This window comes from Salmo salar, chromosome ssa13, assembly GCF_905237065.1.
Source record: "Salmo salar chromosome ssa13, Ssal_v3.1, whole genome shotgun sequence".
In the NCBI taxonomy this organism is placed as follows: domain Eukaryota; kingdom Metazoa; phylum Chordata; class Actinopteri; order Salmoniformes; family Salmonidae; genus Salmo; species Salmo salar.
The window spans coordinates 86,277,596-86,297,358 of NC_059454.1; the positions used below are offsets into that span (position 1 = coordinate 86,277,596).

A 19,763-nucleotide genomic window follows, 5' to 3' on the forward strand; every position below is an offset into this window, starting at 1 on the left:
TTTCGATGCATTTTAATAATGTAGACAATGTTAGAGCACAGTGTAGAATTTGCCAAAACAAAATCTCATATAAAGCCGGTTCTACGCACAACCTACACCGGCATATGTGAACTGTGCACCCAACTGTGAAGCTAGCTGTAGCGGAGCTTCGAGAAACTAGCGGGCCTGCTAGTGATCGTGGTGGAGCCAGCACCTCCACACGTGGAGATGTATCCACTCAGTCAAGTAGGCCTATTCCGTGACCCACAGCTACGCAGTCTTCTATGGACCAGTTTATGCCAAGGTCTATGTCTGTAGCAAAACAAGGCCAAATTGATATTGCATTGGCTAAAATGATTGCCACCGATTTCCAGACAATTTCGATCGTGGAGGACAGAGGTTTTAGAATTTATAGCAATAGTCTAAATCCAATGTACATAATTCCAAGCAGGAAAAGCCATTCAAAATCACTTATTCCACAACTGTACGAGAGCACACAGGTTTCAGTGCGGGAAAGAGTCCAAAAAGTTGCAGTTTGCCTTACTACTGACTGCTGGACATCAAGGGTAACCACTTCTTACATGTCGGTTACATGTCACTTCATTGAAGATTTTTCGATGTCTAGCTGTCTTCTGGACTGCTTTAAGTTCAGCGACAGACACACCTCAGAGAACTTGGCAGAGGAACTGTTGAGAGTGGCCAGAGAATGCAAGTAGATGGAAAAGTGTTCTGTTGTGTTAGCGACAATGCAGCTAACATAACCAAAGCCATGAACATTTTAAAATGGACCCATCATCCATGTCTTGCCTACACAATCAACCTGATTGTAAGAGATGCTCTGAAGGTGATGAAGCCCACTGTGGACAAAGTGAAAGCAGCTGTGGAATACTTCCACAGGAGCACAGTATGTGCTGAAAATCTGAAGTCTACACAACGCCAAATGGGGATGCCTGAGCTGAGGCCTAAACAATGGACAACAGTGGAATTCAGCATTTTATATGTTGAAGCGGTTTCTTGAGTCAAAGGATGCCATCATCTCTACCCTGGACATTGTCAATCCACCTGTTGATGCTCTGACCCAAGAGGAATGGGAGGTGGTGGAGGAGGTGTGCAGAGTCCTGGAACCCTTTGAGCAGGTCACTGTGGAGATCAGTGGAGAGGTACAGTAAGCAGCTATTTCTACATCATTATTTAATCATATTATTATATGTGTATATGAGCAGTAGATGAGAATGTAGTATCAGTAGACAAAACCTGAACTAATAAGTTACTGTTCGCTCTTTTCAGCTATGTGACAGCCTCAAAAATGATACTCCTATGTAAGGGTCTGCAGCGAATCACAGCCAGCCGCCAGAGAGAAGCAAATGTAACCACAGGACATGTGACAGAGTTGATGGACACCCTATCTTCATCAATGGACAGAACGTTCCACAGAATGGAATATAATCACGTGCTATCAGAAACCGCTGCACTTGACCCCAGGTTTAAGAAGTTACCCTTCAGTGATGCCAGAGCGATTGATGAGGCTCTTCAAAGAATAACCTCCGCAGCAGGGAGGGACAGCCCTAGCAGTCAGCTGGCTAAGGCACCTGGGCAACAGGAAGAAGAGGGATCAGATGTAGCAGAAGCACCAGCAGTAGTGCCACAAGCGTCTGCTGTTTGGATGCTGTTTGACGAGAGAGCAACTGGGGATGCAGCACGTAGGAATTCCTCAGCAGATGCCATAATGGAGGTCTGATCCTATTTGGAGGAGCCCCTCCAAAGATCTGCAGATCCTCTGAGCTGGTGGAAGAACAAGGCCTCTGTCTACCCATGGCTTACTAAAGTCATGACAGGGAGACTCTGCATAGTGGCTCTGGTCTATCTTGGGTTAGTTATACAAAACTTTGATACCGTTGCACAAACAACATACTTATCTATAGTATGCATACACTATTACTGGTACCATGCTGTATTAGATAGCTATGTTTGCTCTGACTCTTACTACATTTAGCAAGCTAGCTAGCCAGCTTACTAGCGGCTAACAAGATTTATTTGAGCCACACCTTGCTATGAAAAGACAAACTAGCAGACAGTAATTTGCAGACAGTAAGATACACTAACTAATAGTGTAATAGTGGAAAGCAGCGTGTCACCAACATCTTGTTGAATCTATCTGACCATGCAGACTGCAGAATGATCAGCAAGAAAGTGGTTTTGACTCCGTGGTCGAGCAACTGCTCTCCTTGAGTGACAGGGAGCAGGGCTTGGTGTGGGAAGTGGCATGCACCAGGATAGAGAGAAAGACAATTCAAGTAGAAAACGAAGTAAACTATAAAAACGGACATTACACACACCTTTGCGTTTCAAATGTAACAAACCAAACATTGAAATACTGTTAAGAGGGTAAAGTAAAGACCGAGTTTTGAAAACCCTGGATTAGATCATCAAAGACAAAGTCAGTCAGATCTCAGAGAGATATTCTCACAGACAGCAGCACTCTTGGCAATGGAAGTTGTGCGTTTTATCAAACCTCACTTTGATTTATGAAGAAACAAGTGAATCAGCAGTGTAGATTGCACTGTGCCTTGCCCTTCATCTTCATCACTAATCCACCAATACTCAGAGAGCTGCAGAGTTCACTAATTAAACAAGTGCTTGAGCTCATTTCCCCTTTAACAAGAGTCACTGTTTATCAAATGATGTCAAAAGAATACCGGATACCTTATCCAACGTTCTGTACGTGTGTGGCTGGGACTGCTCTTACACATTCAGTGTGCACACATGTTTTGATAAATGTGGCCCATTTACTCCTGCAACCACATCATAAACTGTTCTTTTTGGAACAGAACTAAAGAACATGAGGAAAATATACAGACGACTTTCAAGGATAATCAGAAATGTAATCAGTTTGTGGCAAAGACACAATATGTTTGCTTTCCTATTGGAGAAGTATCAAAGCTGGAAGCGCTTTTTCATGCTTCACCAGTCATTCAGTGTGTTTTTATGGGCCATCCACATTGGGTTGAAGACCAGTTATCAGTGAGACTGGACATTATGGTGTCATTGATGTTCTGATGCTAGATCTGTGAGAGGATAGGACAATAGCAGAGCTCCTTCCCCAGCCAGCCACCAGAGATGATCTAAAGACATAACATGTGGATCAAAGGGTTAAAGAAAAGAAGCCTTGGGCCTGTGGACCTGTGGAGTCGGGTGAAGTCGATTATGTGCTGGTGTTAGGGTGTCAGAGCCAATGGGCTCGGCTCAGCGATGTGTAACAGAACAAATCAGGCCTGCTTGACTGGAGCTGACCCCTCTGCCAGAGTTTAAGTGTTATTGCAACTGACCGGATCTGACAGAAACGATTTCGCCTCAGAAAATTCAGAGACCCCTCTGCGCTTAGAGTCGCGCTGAGCAGGGAGAACTAGGCTAGTAGTGGCTGCACTTAAAAACAACGGGTCAAAAGATACTCAAGGACGCTCAGGCATTCCCGACCAAGGACTACCTGTTAAGATTTTCATTCAACATACATTATAGTCAGATGACCTTAAGAAAATGTTCATGTTGTGCTGAGGGAGTTTAATGTGAACTGTAACGATTTCAGGCTCAGCAGAAGGATAATCAATTCAGTTGTACTAGACAGGTCTCTTTCAGATCACAGCAAATATTTCAGAAGCCTTGTATTCCAAGAAAAAGAGCCAGTATCTATATGTGGCGTACTAAGGAACGTTAAAAGGATACTTCAGGATTTTAGCAATGAAGCCCTTTATCTACTTCTCCGGAGTCAGATGAACTCATGGATACCATTTTTATGTCTCTGCATCCAGTATGAAGGAAGTTAGAGGTAGTTTTGCAAGCCAATGCTAACTAGTGTTAGCGTAATAGCTGGAAGTCTATGGCATCTACTAGCCTATTAGCAGTTACCATAGACTTCCAGTCATTGCGCTAACACTAGTTAGAAATTGAGCTAACTCTAGTTAGCAACTTCCTTCAAACTGCACGCAGAGACATACAAATGGTATCCCACGACTCACGAGTTCATCTTACTCTGGGGAAGTAGATAAAGGGCTTCATTGCCAAAATCATGAAGTATCCCTTTAAGCCCATGGAAAATACAACTGTTTGATCTTATCGCCGCACTGCAATACCCGTTTCTAAATGATAGATTAAGGAAAAGCCTTGTGAATTGTTTGCAATTCTATTCCATGTCGTGGCTGTATTAAACTATGAATAATCTAGGAACAATCGTGTTGTAATTTCTAAGCATCAATACAAAGTTTATAGATGGTATAAAATAAGATGCATCGGTGTGGTTAAATACCAGATACTCACATGTGATGTAGTAATTGATGTTCTTTTTGAACTCCAGGCCCATGTAGTTTGGACTGAACTCCTGAAACTTGATGGTGAATTTGATGTCCTTCTCAGGCTTGTTGCAGTTGACCAACACATTGGGGTCCATGACTGTGCTGCATTGGTCTGCCTGCTCCTTCTTCACCAGGTATAGTTTGTAAAACTCATACGGCCGCCCCATGTCTGCCTTTGGGCAGATAATGTCCAGCTTGTCTCCTATCTCTGGATACATCACCAAGCCCTTCCCATACTGAAATCTGAAACAGACAAAATATGACAGAGAAAGGTAAGAATATCAAATACTCTAATAACAGCAATACATATAAAGGTCTGGACATACATCACATTCATTGCATAACAGTGTTTTATAACTATAAAATGTGATTCTTCTCTACCCAATACACTAGTGTTGTCCGTGTCTGGCTGGCAGTTGCTTGAGCAACAGTGACTAATTTAAAGTAAATTGTTTGTTATTTTACTTCACTTAAAGCCGGTGCAAAACAAATCATGAGTGAATTAATTGTAAGGAACAGGTTAAGGGAAGCGGGGGCGGGTGTTTACAACGCTACATAAACATGGCCGACCGTCGAGGACAGCTTTGGGACATGCTTTTACATCTGGGGTTGATAACATCAAACACACAGATAACAACCGAGAGCCCAAGCTGTTATAATGTAAACACTTGCATTCATTTACATTAATGCCATTGATTTAAAACACTGTAAACAAAGCAGACATCCCCTATCTTTACCTCAGCAAACATACAGCACAATACCAGGGCAGATGTCAATAGGAAATCAGTATGACAGAGGGCTGCCCGGGCCCTGATTGAGCTTAATCTGCACCAAGTGAGGAGAGAGTACAGATAAACACAAAGCGCTGATGGACAGATGGCATGCATGCCTTATCTAGATGCTCCACACCTTATCTTTCACAAATTCATTTTGATATCTTCTCTCTCTAACTCAAAGCAACAGGCCCTGCTGAATTCTATTTGAGGATTTAGACCTGCTGATTGCCTTTGATGCATCATACTTCTCAAGTGGTTTCTTTTGCTTTTTTTGATAAGAACCCTTAGGTCTGCTGACATGCTTAATCCAAAATGAGAGAAGAGCTGATGTTGTCAGTTTTTGATCTGGTCCTGTAGAAGTCAAACAAATCGGTATTGTGATGAATGTGTTTTTGTTCAGCTTAAAGTCCAAACAACCTTGTCCTAGTTACCAGAGAGATGCTGCTCAGTTTGATGATGATGATGTGTTTGGTTGCGATGGAGACGGAAATGTACAACTTGATCCTTATTTACATTTCATTTACATACACACTGTTCCTAACCACTTTCAACATGGTTTAATAGACAAGAAAACAGCTTTCATGACTCATTTATCTTAAGGTCCTGGTGGATAGAAGGAGGCCGGCTAATTCTCCCAACACTAAAATTAATCAACAGTAAGCAATGTCTGTCTGTATGTCAGTCAGTCTGCCTGTCTGTGGGAAACCTTAGTAACTAAGGTATGCTAGTATGATATCTTAGACAAAAGTATGTGCCCTGATTCCACTATGTCAATCCGTCATGGCTCGTTTAGTACCCAGTTTGCAACGACCCTGTCTCTCTACTTGCTGTATTCACTCACTAGTAATTAGTCTCTCCTTCTCTCATTCTTTCGTTCTTTCGTCCCTTCGTCATGACGTTCTATGTAGTATTACAGATCTTTGCCATGCATGATGGGACTCATGATTTATAAAATAAAAAGGGTCCCTTGCGTTCGCTAACAGCTTAGGAGATGTGATGATGCATTATTATTCCCTATATACTGAAGCGGAACTGTACGACAGCATTCTATTACTGTACATAAAGACGAAGCAGAGTGCACAGCCTGGAGTGAGCACAGCTTGCCTGGCCCTGCGGTTAGATTGGTGTTGTCTTTGTCTCTCAGACACTGGGTCCTCTGTTTGGCTTCCCAAACCTGTTTGATTTGCCCTTATCCCCAGGCTTCTTCAGAGACTGATCAGGTGTCTGGCTTTAGTTTCCGTATTGTCTCCAAAGTGTTTCTGAGCCAATGGAAATGCATTCTTCAAAGTGTGTATATAATGTAGCTCTGTTAGCAAACTTTCTCAAACTAACACTCAATCCTCCACAAAGCAGCAATGCTCTCTCTGTTATAATCCTCTGTATTTACGGTCATGGGATCCTCAGAGGATAAGGTAAACGGCCAGGGGCCAGCATCTAGTAATGCACCTAACAAAGGATTCACTGCATTTGAGGTAGCTGCCGACTAGCAGTATATAAAAAAAAAAAAAAAATGTATTTTAAACTAAAGTGAGCAACACTGTCTCATTCTGTTGTCTCTCAGTAGCCCCCTCTTCAGTTCACAGTTATGGTCTGACACAAGCACCTCAAAATGGAGTACATCAATAGAACAATATGACAAAAGCCATGTTAGGTATTTCTCTATAAACTGTGTCAGAGCAACTTGTGTTGATGGTTGCCTGCCGTACCCTGCGTGGTCCAACAAGAATAGAGAATAATACACCTACAAAAACACAACCCTGACTAAATGCACAACAACAATAATCGAGTAGCTATAGATGTCAGAGAAGGATATAAGACAAGGATACCTTAAAAACCACACAATAGTCTGCTGCTCCTTTGTGCTGATTAGGATGTCTCAGGTTTTGTAAAGCTTTGACTGCCTATTACTACTCCATCTACCAATTCCATCTACCAATTACTACTCCATCTACCAAAGGGATGCCTAAACAGATCCTCCATTCCCTTTGTGCTGATCAAACAGGACTGCTGCTCTGAAGAGCTAAGAAGCAAAGCAAAGACAGTGTTCAAATTCCAGACTGAACACTGGAAATTACAGGTCATCTTCACGATTAGGGTTTTGAGCTCTGAATATCCTCCCACCACTTTCCATAGGAAATGTGGTTTAAAGAGTGACAATTTGACATGGCAGGCAAGAGTTTTTTCGTTTTCATCACTATTATTTTCAGGGACAGAAATCAGCAGACACAGTGGGGTATTATGTGAGTTTTAAAGCGTAATGAATATTAATGAGATTAATTAGCATATTCATCAGGGGTGCTAAATGATTGCCATTTTATTCAGTTTGCCATCTTACAAATCCTTTCAATGGTCATTTTTCATCAGAGAAAGAATTGTATTATTACTGCTTTCTCCACGGTCAGTCGGGTTTTAAAGTGATGTTACATGCAGCTAGCACACCAAGATCTTTTTGTAATACATAAACATTCAGTTTAGGATGCATGGTGATCCTCTAATAAAATGCATTATATATCATATGGTTACAAGCATGTCCGAATCACCACAACTCATTGTTACAAGTAACCTGCATTTACATAATAAACAATCACAGACAATAGTGGGAGAAAACAGTTAGTGGTCAGTCCTTTACTGGATAGTGAGACAATGACAGCGAGCACAATAACTAGCAAGTATAACATCTGCAACTATTGACTGGCAATTCAATTTTCAGGGTCTTCCAGGGCAGGGACAAATAGCAATATTGCACTGAGTGCATTTGTGAAAACAGATTTTAAAAAATAACAGTGGATTTGATTTCAATATTGAGCTAATCCTCCATAACCATGTTGCCTCATCTCCTGCCATAAGTTGCCACCCTGGGCCTGACAGGCCTGATGCTGCCTCCACTCCTTGGCCCCTGGGATACTGTTTAACATAATTAGGTACCAGGCCAACACCTTATCTCAGCCTCACATGCTAAATAAAATTCACTGGGGTCCAACAGAGACACAGTCCCAAAGACATATTGTGACTGCTGCTCTCAATCTCAAGACACAGCCCCTCAAAGTCTATAATCTAGTAATCATTAGAAAAACACCCTTTTAAGCTGTGGGGAATGATTACTTATAGATAAGGGGCCGCCGGATTAATTCAGCTTCTGTTATCGTTTTACAGCATTGTTATCTTAATGTTTCATCATTATAAAAACATTGAGTGAGTGATAAACCAAATTAACCAACCTTTAAGGCCTTATTTTGCAAGAAAAACATTAAATGAAGACAATATTTTATTCAAATCTTAAATTGATGGTATAGGAGTCAACATACTTACATTAAAATCAGCTTCCTAAGGTTACAACCTCTGGCGGACATTTGGCTCCATTATACCAGGAAACTAACGTGGTCAAACACTGAATCAGAGACATTCATTCAGCCTGTCAATGAAGACATCAACTTCTGTGAACCGTCACTGATGCAAGTTTTTGCTTGAACAAACCAAGTAGGCATAAAAATTTAATAAAATGCAAATGTCCCAGTATCTTTCCCACTACTAGGAAAACGACAATGAAATATGTGTCAAATATACCAGGTGCACGGGGACAAGCTCAAGCAATATGGGAAAACTTGAAGAAGCGAACTCATCTCCATTGTCTGCGCTGCTCATTATCAACTGTGAAAGACTGAAAAAATAGCCCTCCTTTGTTCTTCACTCATTTGGGCCTCCTACACACTTAAGAGCCTGGGCAGCTCCTTTCAGGCTTTGGAGGAGACAAGGCCTCATTCTCTCGCCAATCGGATTTACAAGATGCACCAGTCGGGCATAAACAAGTTTCCATAGAAACGTTATGATTTCTGTGCAATTTTTCCCTCTTCCTCTCTCTTTCCCGCATTCTCTCCCTCCACCCATCATCTCTGATTAAAAATGATTACATAGTCTACAGGGAGAGGAGAGCAAATATTTTCTAATCTTATTCAAAATGAAGGTAAATACTTTTTTCTGTGAATAAAACTAAAGTCCATTTATTCAACGCCAGGAAAATAATATAAAGTGTACGTTTTAATTTGCATTGTAGTCACACACAATTATTTTCAGTTGCATTTGTTATTGATTATATTTATTAATCAACAGCACTGTAATTCATGTGATTGAATGGAACTCCCCCATCCCCACTTATAGAGTGAGCTCAGAATCGCCCCTCCCCAAGGCGTGCTCAGACGAACGATAAACTTCACAGTGCATCATTATCACAGCGTTCTGCTTTCCTCATTTTAACATTACGCACATGACTTAAAACTCTCTCTCACACACACACACACACACACACACACACACACACACACACACACACACACACACACACACACACACACACACACACACACACACACACACACACACACACACACACACACACACACACACACACACACACACACACACAAACACACAGACATTTTTAAACAACTGAACACAGACTTAAGACTGGCTTGAATGCAACCAATTAAAGAGCTGCTATACGTAGTCCATGCAAATGAAGGTTATTCATTCACATGCTCTCACAATGCTACTGAGATCTTCACACAGCCAAGGGGGGAAAAGATCTCTCATGAGTGGCATGGCCACACTCTCCCCACCCCACCTCCCCTTCACACATTCCAAGGGGGAATTCAAGCACATGACTTGGCAGACCCTTCCATCCCACAATGCCCCGTTGCTGGAGGATTTAGGCTATCCAATGGAATATCAGAGAGGGGCGCAACTAGTCTGGGACTCTAAAGCCGTCACCATTCATACAACTCCATCAATAGGCCTCAGGCTAGCTAGAGGGCAGGATACACTCTAAACATTCAAACGTGCACGTTGAATACTTAGTTATTTAACATTTACAATTATCAGTCAATTCCAGTTGAAGACAAAATTGACTAATGCAAACTTGCTCATCATTTTTTTGCAGTTGAAGGATCTTGGGCTCTTTGAATAATATCTGTTGTTTATTTCACCAGAAGTAGTTTTCCTGTGGTCCTAGTTTTTAAGGTTGGATAAAAATGGAGATTGGCAGGTATTATTTTCCTTCAAGCCTGCAAATCATTAACTAACAGAAAAACGTATTCTTGCTTTGACAATAATTTGAGGGTAAGGTAACCGCAACCCAAACAAGCTGTTATGCAGTGAGAGAAGAAAAATAAATGCCTCAAAAAGAAAATCAACATGCTCTAAACATTGCATCCGATCTTTAAAACTTTTCCTACAAGTCTGTGATTGTGTTAAAATACAACATTTTATATTTTACAATATGATATGGATGTTGCATCCCTGTCTAAAAGACAGACAACTGCAGCTGAAACTGTTGGTACTGGTCAATAAAATATTACTGTAGCGTTATTAAACGATTGCCATATTGTACACATTTTTATTTGTATTTTTTCAAATCAGGTTGATTGTGTTTGAACTTCATATAATTGCCAAAAATAACATAACTTTTTTGTATCTTTAACAGCAAATACACATTAACACGGGTACATTTACATCCATTAATGTGGTACAGTATAAAAAAGACCTGTGATACCGTTCACACCAAACCAATTCTTTGGTTAATGTTGCTCAAATACAGACTGGTCATTGTTTAGTGAGTTCAGTGTGGAAAAATGGCTTTTGTGTCAATGGGCTACAGTCTGGTTTACAGAGGCGCTCAAGGCACGTGCGTCACAGTGGTCTGCTGTAAGTATCATAGCAATTTCAACGTACCAATACATTTTACCTTCAACCCGGCTTTGAAAAGCAAATGGCCAGTTAGTGTCTGGTAGTATGTAGGCAGAGGATCAGGCACACTTAAACAGTTAGAAGGGTGTTAATGTGTTATCTTAAAGTTGCATTACCCTCACAGAAATGTTCAATTACATATCGAAGGAGAAACGGCAACTCGGCGAGCCCAGGGGCAACAGCGACAGATGCCCCCTACAGGTAGAGAGAAATAATCACCCTCCTTACTAAATCCATTACATCTGCTTTGCTTTGACATCTATTTTGGTCTCCAGTGCATGGAGCTGCCTGAGATTACCAGGGATACAGTAATTGGCAACATGGCTGTGACTCCTCCAGATCAAGAGCCCAGTTTGGAGTATATCAGTTCTCAGTTCTCGTGGGCTGGAGACTGCAGCCCAGGGCTGGCTGTGTGAATGATCTCATTATCCCAATTACCATCAAACAGGCTGAGGATTCTGTGGCAGTATGAAGAGTTGTGTCACTGTGACTTGGGTTTGGTTCACTGTAGCAGCATTTTACTACATATCGAAAAGTGACCAATGGCTTAACCTAATAATTCACTGGATAATTATTAGTCACATCATAGAAGTGCACTGCAGACTGTAGTTGAATACAGAGAAATATATCAGTGTGTAAGCACTGTGTAGGAGACTAATAAACTTGCAGAAAACACTAGCTATAGGGAATCAGCCACAGAAGCAGTAAAGTACTGTATCTGCAGCATGACTAATTTAGACACTCCCTTTTCAACTGAACATTTTCCACACATCCTTCCTGCTGCCTGTATGACTAAATATGTCTCAGCCTACGCTGTAAAATACCAACAAGATTGTTAAATTATGAATTCCGCCTAGGAATGAGGGTGAGATTCATCACAAAAAAATGTACCACCGTAAAAATGCAACTTGGCAAGCGAAGCCAGCATGAGCATCAATGGACTGTTGGGGCCTACATCTGAGTGTTGGCAACTCTTAACTATGCCACTTTGACCACAAAGACCTCATACTGAACATTTTGTTTGAAAATTGTTTGCTGAGATGTGAAAATAATGAACCTACACTCCTCAATTTAGATGTACAAATTTGTACCATAAATCAATCAAATATAGGTCCATTCTAAGTTGGCTGGAGACAGAGACATACCAGGGTCACTGTGGTTCTGAGAGACACGTTTACAGTCCTGGATGAAGCCCAACCCCAGATGGACTCTGATCAGCTGAGGAAACCCACTACAGACCCAGGGGGCTAGTGGCAGCCCAGCCAGCCCAGCCGACCAGGCCTGATCTGAACGGTGGCCAAAACACACCGAGTGATAGAAGAGCACTCCGTACCAGGAGGTCCTCAGGGAAGGATGCTCCTTAAATGGGTTTAATTTGGGCGTCTGCCTCTGACTGTAATACTGTATGTGCTTCTAATGAGGATATATCAGTGTGGCCTCATGGAGATGGGGATGACATGAGACATTCTGTGATATAAGGTTCAGAGGAAAGCAGGCTATTACCTGGGATTGGAGATAAAGGTGTGGATGGAGGGTGTAAATTAAGACTAGTGCTACATTTATCTGACATCCCCTGCTACTCGATAAGAGGTGGAGTTTTTCAGTTCAGTATCAAACGGGCTTTAACAACATTTCTCTGTAATGTGTTTCTGAGGCAGGTGCCCTGAAGAACATACCACATATATATTTGGCTGCATGGCACATGGAAAAAAAATTTATCACAAATTTACCAGAGGAAATACTAGCTAGCACTTGTTATGGACAGAAATTTGAATCAGGGGCATATAAGAAATGTTCAACCACTCAGTGTTCATTGTTTGGGTTTATCTGTGATATCAAAGAGGGCAAAACGAAAGACAACCTAATTTTTTCACTATACTCCTACAATGGCTGCCATTCATCAGAAATGCTCAAATAAAACCGCCATAAAGATGTTCTGATTGTGTCTCTTCTGCTGTTACATCCCTTCAAGGCCACTAGGAAAAAGCTAATTGAAAAAGAAAACGATACCAATCAATGGTACATATAAGCAGTGGTGGAAAAAGTACCCAAATATCATACCTCAATAGAAAATGACTCAAGTAAAAGTGAAAGTCACCCAGTAAAATACTACTTGAGTAAAAGTCTGAAAGTATTTGGTTTTAAATATACTTAAGTATCAAAAGTAAATGTAATTGCTAAAATATACTTAAGTATCAAAAATAAGTATAAAAAATAAGTATGAAAAATACAATTAAATCATTTCAAATTGCTTATATTAAGCAAACCAGACGGCAAAATGTTCTTGTTTTTCCTTTTATTTAAGGGGCACACTCCAACATCATTTACAAAGAGAGCATGTGTTCAGTGAGTCCACCAGATCAGAGACAGTAGGGATGACCAGGTTTATTCTCTTGATAAGTGCATGAATTGGACCATTTTCCTGTCCTGCTAAGCATTCAAAATGTAACAAGTACTTTTGGATGTCAGGGAAGATATATGGAGCAAAAAGTACATTATTTTCTTTAGGAATGTAGTGAAGTAAAAGTAGTCAAAAATATAAATAGTGAAGTACAGATACCAAAAAAAAATCTACTTAAGTAGTACTTTCAAGTATTTTTACTTAAGTACTTTACACCACTGCATATAAGAGACAAAACTTGTGTTTTTCTTTTACTAAACTTCTTTTTAAAAGTTGCCTCCTCAACACTGCTTTCAGCTCATGTGTTCTCTGCTTCTTTCCCAGTTTTGCCTTGGTTTGGGGAAGATAATTAGCTACTTCGACTCCAGCAAGGCAGCATACTTTGTCTTGCTCACGCCCGGCAGCACAGAAGCAAGTCCTTGCCGGTAATAAGTCTAAAGAACACATATGACCTTAGGACAGTTCCCATATGCAAAAGCATGGCAACAGTAGTTCAGGACAAAACCTGACAGGGAGACAAGATTTATGATCCAACTGAACAAACTATGGGAGGTATAATGGTTTTTATTTATTCTCTACCCCCTTGTAACAGTGTTCAATATTTATCGTCCTTTGTTAGGAAATGAACCATCACAACTATTGTTCAAGACTCAATTGGACAAGCGGAGCATTCCTGGGGCAGGTTCCCCAGATACGTCCATGACTTCTGCCCACATTCCCATCGCTTTGGTTAGGAAGAAAGAATGCCACAGGTCAGAGGAATGAGACGATGAGGCTGGCTCCTTCCATCCCCCTATAGCGTTGACATGGAATGCGTGATTGGCAGCTCTCTTTATGTTTCTGACTGGGGGGGAAAGTCTCTCAATAATACAATCTGACTCTAACCGGCCCACTGGCAACAGGTTACTTACTCCTATAACCTTGAGACTCATAAGAACATTTTCCAAATGATTTTGAGCTAATACATTAGCAATGTACATACTCCTTTAAGCTGCATTTGTCAACAAATAATATTATTCATGGTATTTCTCAATGCTATACTCTATATTTCCTATCTGCAAAGAAGAGCGAATCAACTAGTCTCGCTCGAGGGGAAAACAAACCTTGCAGTGAACGCAGAATATTGTTCACTGACATTCTCAGGCAGAATTTGATGTGATTGAGGGTTATCTGAATTCAGCGGGAATTCCCATAGACTGTACTGTTACAGAAAGGACTTAATGAGGATCTGGCACCGCAATGGTGTTGCTGATCAGGTTACACACTGAGAACTGATTACCCTCTGCCCAACAACCAGCAAATAAACAGGTTTTACTCAGCAAATTGGAAGAATGCATAACCTGAGTAGCCTAAGTGACCCATGTCAATAATTGTAATATAACTTCCATTAACGTGAATAAAAAGAACTGGCCAAAACGAGTCCTTTGCCTCTTGGATTTAAAACAGACAGAAAATGTGATTAGTTGATTCGCTCAGTGGGCTGCATTGGCATGAATAGTGTCTTCTATCCTACAAGAGGAATCACTAGCACTAATTCACCATTACAGTAGACAGAACTAATTAATTTGGCAGTAAGAGCTGATATCGAAGCTGCCGTCTCCATGCTAACCCTATGTAGACAAGTAAGAATGTAACTAGTCTGTCTAGCTAACACCTCTCCCAGGAAAAAAGCCTTGTATGCTCACAAAATACCTGGCTGAGAGCAAGTTCAAACATCTATGACACAACAACCATTTCATTGTCAAGACTTGTCCCAGGAGCATAGTAAGACTGCATTAATCAAAAACAGATCATTTTCTAGAGGAGCATTACACCACTTCACACGTTGAGCCCTGCACAACCGAGAAGTCATTTCTAATGGGTTTAACCAAAACCCACTAAACGCACACATAAATCAAAATAAGTGCATGTCTTGGCCAGACCAGATTTGCATCTGACTGCCCCCTACTCCCTTTTATTAACTACCACACCAAAGAGACTCCTTTCAGAGTCAAGTCGGGATGAGAGAAGAACATGGGGTAATAGTAGGCGAGGGGAACAAAAAGGATCAAATGACAGCCTGTCATTGGGAAAGACAACTCAATCTCATTTGTTTAATTGAGAGTAGCACAATGTAACAATTCCACTGCTGGTGATCACAGTCAACTTACATATGTATTTCTGATTAGAGGGCATAGTCTGTGATGTATTATATCAACATATCACACCACAGGTCTGTCTTGAAAAACCTGTTGACCGCAACAATGTCGGTTAACAAGAGAGATAGAGCCAGCCCCATCTATATAAATGCAAATAGAATCTCCACCCAACACATTTTGGGGGGTTTTACCTTTATTTAACTAGGCAAGTCAGTTAAGAAAAAATCATTATTTTCAATGACAGCCTAGGAACAATGGGTTAACAGCCTTGTTTCAGGGGCAGAACAACTGATTTTACCTTGTCAGCTCAGGGATTTGATCTTGCAACCTTTCGGTTACTAGTCCAACGCTCTAACCACTAGGCTACCTGCCACTCTAACATGATGGGAACCTTCTGTTTACTGTCAATAGGAAACAAGGATAAAACAACTTATTGAACTTTGACCTTTTCAACACTTTGTATGATTCCTTGTCATGCTGGTTGGAAACAAGTTAGGCCCCAAAGCAATAAAATACACTTGCCGTCTATTTGCCTATTAGCAGTGATATAGGAGGAACTTTACAGAAACAGCCGACCACAGAACAACGCTAAATAAGGGTGAATAATCTCAATATTAACAACTCACTCAAAGGAAAGGTCAACCAGTAAACTAAAATATACACTGAGTGTACAAAACATTAAGAACATGTTCTTTCCATGACATAGACTGACCAGGTGGATCCAGGTGAAAGCTATGATCCTTTATTGATGTCACTTGTTAACCACCCAAAGGACATCCAGACAGCTTGACACAACTGTGAGAAGAATTAGAGTCAACATGGGCCAGCATCCCTGTGGAATGCCCTTGACACCTTGTAGAGTCCATGCCCCGACGAATTGAGGCTCTTCTGAAGGCAAAAGGGGGGTGCCACTCAACATTAGGAAGGTGTTCCTAATGTTTTGTACACTCAGTGTAGGTTAAAACTAGACTAGACATACAGACTATTTGTATGGAACATACTAAACTTGCTGCTGCTGCATCATTTCATTTAAATAGCTAATTGCAAAAAGGCAAATCTCTCTTTTGTGAAACCAGAGTTTCAACAACAGTTGACAGGAGCAACAAGAAACAGGAGAAATCCAAACAAAGCTGTTGTGATAAGGTTGGAACAGGTCTGTTTTAGTGCCTGCGGCGTGTATTACAGCTCTGGTCTGACAGACAGAAAGACGACAGTCCAGTTATTCAGTTTTTGTTTCAGTAGGGTTATTTCCTTTTTAATTATAGTCTTCTCAAGACACCATTTGGTTTTGCTTTTGAGGAACAGCTGGCTAATAGCTTAAGACAGCAGGGGGAAAGACACGCTATTAGGGAAGCTATATTATCACCAAGCTATATTACTACCATCTGCAACAGATACTGGCCCTTAATCTCACTGAGTTTGGCCACACTGACACCGGAGCCTCCCTCTACCCAACAAGTCTTCCCTTTTGTGGAGACAGCTGCAACCTTGCCTCGCAATGTGACTGTGGACACGCACTGTTCATCTAGCACTTGACTAGAACACAGATACAAAGTGGTTGATGTGCTTGAGCAGACACGATGCTAAATGGAGAAGACCACCACAGCCATATTGTCCAATCACAGCAAGTTTCCTCTTTGGCAACTTTTTCTTCCCAGGAAAAAAAAGTCTTAATGGAATATTGCATAAGACTAGTTCATTCTCTTTATTGGGATTTAGAAATGAAACTATTCTAACCATGTGATATTTTCTACATTTGATTCTTGATGACTTGATTCTTCCCTGGTTCTGTTTTCTTCCCACAGAGAATAAGAAATACATTAAAAATCCTGAATAGACTTTCTGGGTGCTAAGCCAGGCTATTTTTCAAACCTCACTCTGAGGGGATAAATGCTGACACACTATAATAACACTTGTCACGCAGCTGGCAACCTTAATGCCAACACAATGCACCAGAGGACTGCTGTTTTCAGAGCTTCCTCCTACCTCTTCTTTCAGCAGATTATTCAGACCGACTAAATTTGGGAACACTGGAATCATCGGAATCGAGCACAGCAGCTCCCCTGATATGTCAGAGAGAAGTCTAATGCTTGGATATTGTTGCCTGTATTAAATAACTATTAGGATTTGGGTATTGCATGTTGGATGCTTTAGTATGGCAGATGTTGAGCTGAAGGAGCTGTTTGAAGTGTCAAGTGCTCCAACTCCCCCCTCCCATCGAGCTCCTTGCCTTAGATTTACAATACATCTGTTAGTTTACATAATCACGTTTAATTTCCCCTACTGCTACGTATGGGCACCAGCCAGCACTCATGACAAATGCTCCAAGACGAATTGCTTTAAGACAGTTTTAGTGTGGAGAAAATTCAAACTCAAATATTAGGTTAAATCAGTCACTGGAGTATACATTTCATTACATAGAATCTAAACTCAGTAAATCAGTGTCCCACTATTCCTATAACAGTGGCTGTCAAGCGATCAAGTTCCAGCCAATCCAGTCACATGATAACAATGACCACCCTATTGAAAAAATTGCTTGAAAAATCTGAATCAAAACATTTGTCTCTTATTACGGTTTTAGTAGAGGCATTACTGAGGCAAGATGATAACAGGTGCATATATTTTTATGCTATTATGAAAAACACGCTTCAGAGATGCATAGCCTGGGGTTTCTCAGTCCTATTTTACTTCAGAGTGCCTTTAAAGTTTTTAAGCTGCCAGATCCATAAAGGCCATTCCGGTGGGAGGAAGCGGTGGCTTATGTCACAGCCTCATCATCAGTCAGAGCCTCAGCGGGGTGACCTGCGGCCACACTGTAACCTCACTGCAGGCAGACAATGGCCCAGTCCCCCGGAGGAGTACCTGGTCTCCAAACAATGTCATTTATTTTAATGTGAAAGGCCACACTGGGAGGAATTTCAATTTCGACTTCATTGTCCTCTTTTCTCGCTGAAACTTTAACCTGACAGCTCACCGCCTCTTTTCAAAACAAATGCTTTTGTCTGCAGGATTAATCCTCTATTGGTATGCCTGCATTGTCTTCAATATTCTCCATATCCCTGACTGTCAGGTAAAATAATTACATCAGGGTCATAAAAAGAGAAAATGTGCATGAAATCTGTGACTATCTGACTTAATCCATCAAACCAGCAATCAAAACAATTCATTAATAGACCTAAAATCCCACTTGCTTTAAGCCGCTGTGGATTTAACTGCAGACTAACAGAATCTTTATAAAGCTCAAAACTATTCTCAGAATCTCTAAACAGAAAAATATGTATTTTTATATTTACAAATAAATCCACATGGTAAAAAGTTATATACACTACAAATGATCTACTATGGGCTGTCTATAGTTTGCCTAAACTCAGTCAGAAATGGGAGAAAAGGGGGTTGTTTATTCCCCTCTGTGTATGTGCAGATTCCTTAGCAGCCTCCTGTAAAGAGCGGGAGAGAATGCTTCCCGGCGTGGGGCTTTTGAGCTGGCCTCTCCAGCTGCCAGGGCACTCGGCGGTTTGAGGGTCCGCCAATCCTTGGGAGCTGTGCCGTTAACAGCGTGACTTTTAATCCACCCCCCTCCTCCCCCCAAACTCTGTGCAGTGGACTAGGGAATCCTTTCATGCTGGTCATTCACATAGCAACGCCTCGAGAGGGCCTTCAAGGAGCCCCAGTAGAATGGGTTAAAGGTGGCATGGAGAAAGCCCTGGTTTACAGACACATTGGATCACTAGCCTTCATAGAGCTGGACGGCCAGACAAAGGAGAGAGGAAAACCTCAAGGCGGCTCCCATCTGACGTGCACCCTCAGAGAGGGAGAAGAATTCATGTTCATGAAATTTGAAAGGTGGCTGTTATCTATTTGTCACAGTCAGGGTCTATATGGTTATAATCACTCTGTCTGTGTTATGCCATTTCTGCTGTGTGATTTCTTTCATGATGCACGGTACAAATTAAAGGGTCTGTTTCATAATTAATAATAAAATGTATTCTAGCAAAGAGTCCATCTGGCGCAGTGACACACTTACGGAAGACTCGGCCTATCAGGCTCACGGCATCAGCCATTTAGTTAAATCTATTCTGAAACGCAAGTTCTAATGGGCTTTGGAATGGCTGTCACATCCATCCGTTCCAGAGCCAGGAACTAGATTTGGAATGCAGAGAGACACATGGGTTTCCCTACTGCTGTCCTCTCCATGAAGAAGATCAAACCACTCGCTTCCCTGTTTGGGATCCTGCTCAATACATAGGTGTAACTAATGGATTCAGATCCGATCAGAGTCTCTCTGTGTGTGTGTGTGTGTGTGAGGATATAACAACATTGATTTTAAGATACAAGATAATACAAGAAGAGACATAGCATGTCTATACATGACCGCACCTTTAGC

General features: G+C 41.2%; 1 protein-coding gene across 2 annotated transcripts in view; it reads right to left on the reverse strand.

The window, feature by feature from the left end:
• LOC106567780 (ephrin-B1) overlaps nucleotides 1-19,763 on the reverse strand; it is a 77,345-nt gene that overhangs the window by 43,105 nt on the left and 14,477 nt on the right. For both annotated transcript variants that reach the window (XM_014137507.2, XM_014137508.2), the window contains exon 2: nucleotides 4,291-4,568. In XM_014137507.2, coding sequence (XP_013992982.1) covers nucleotides 4,291-4,568 — 278 coding nt within the window. The remainder of the gene's footprint in view (nucleotides 1-4,290; nucleotides 4,569-19,763) is intronic.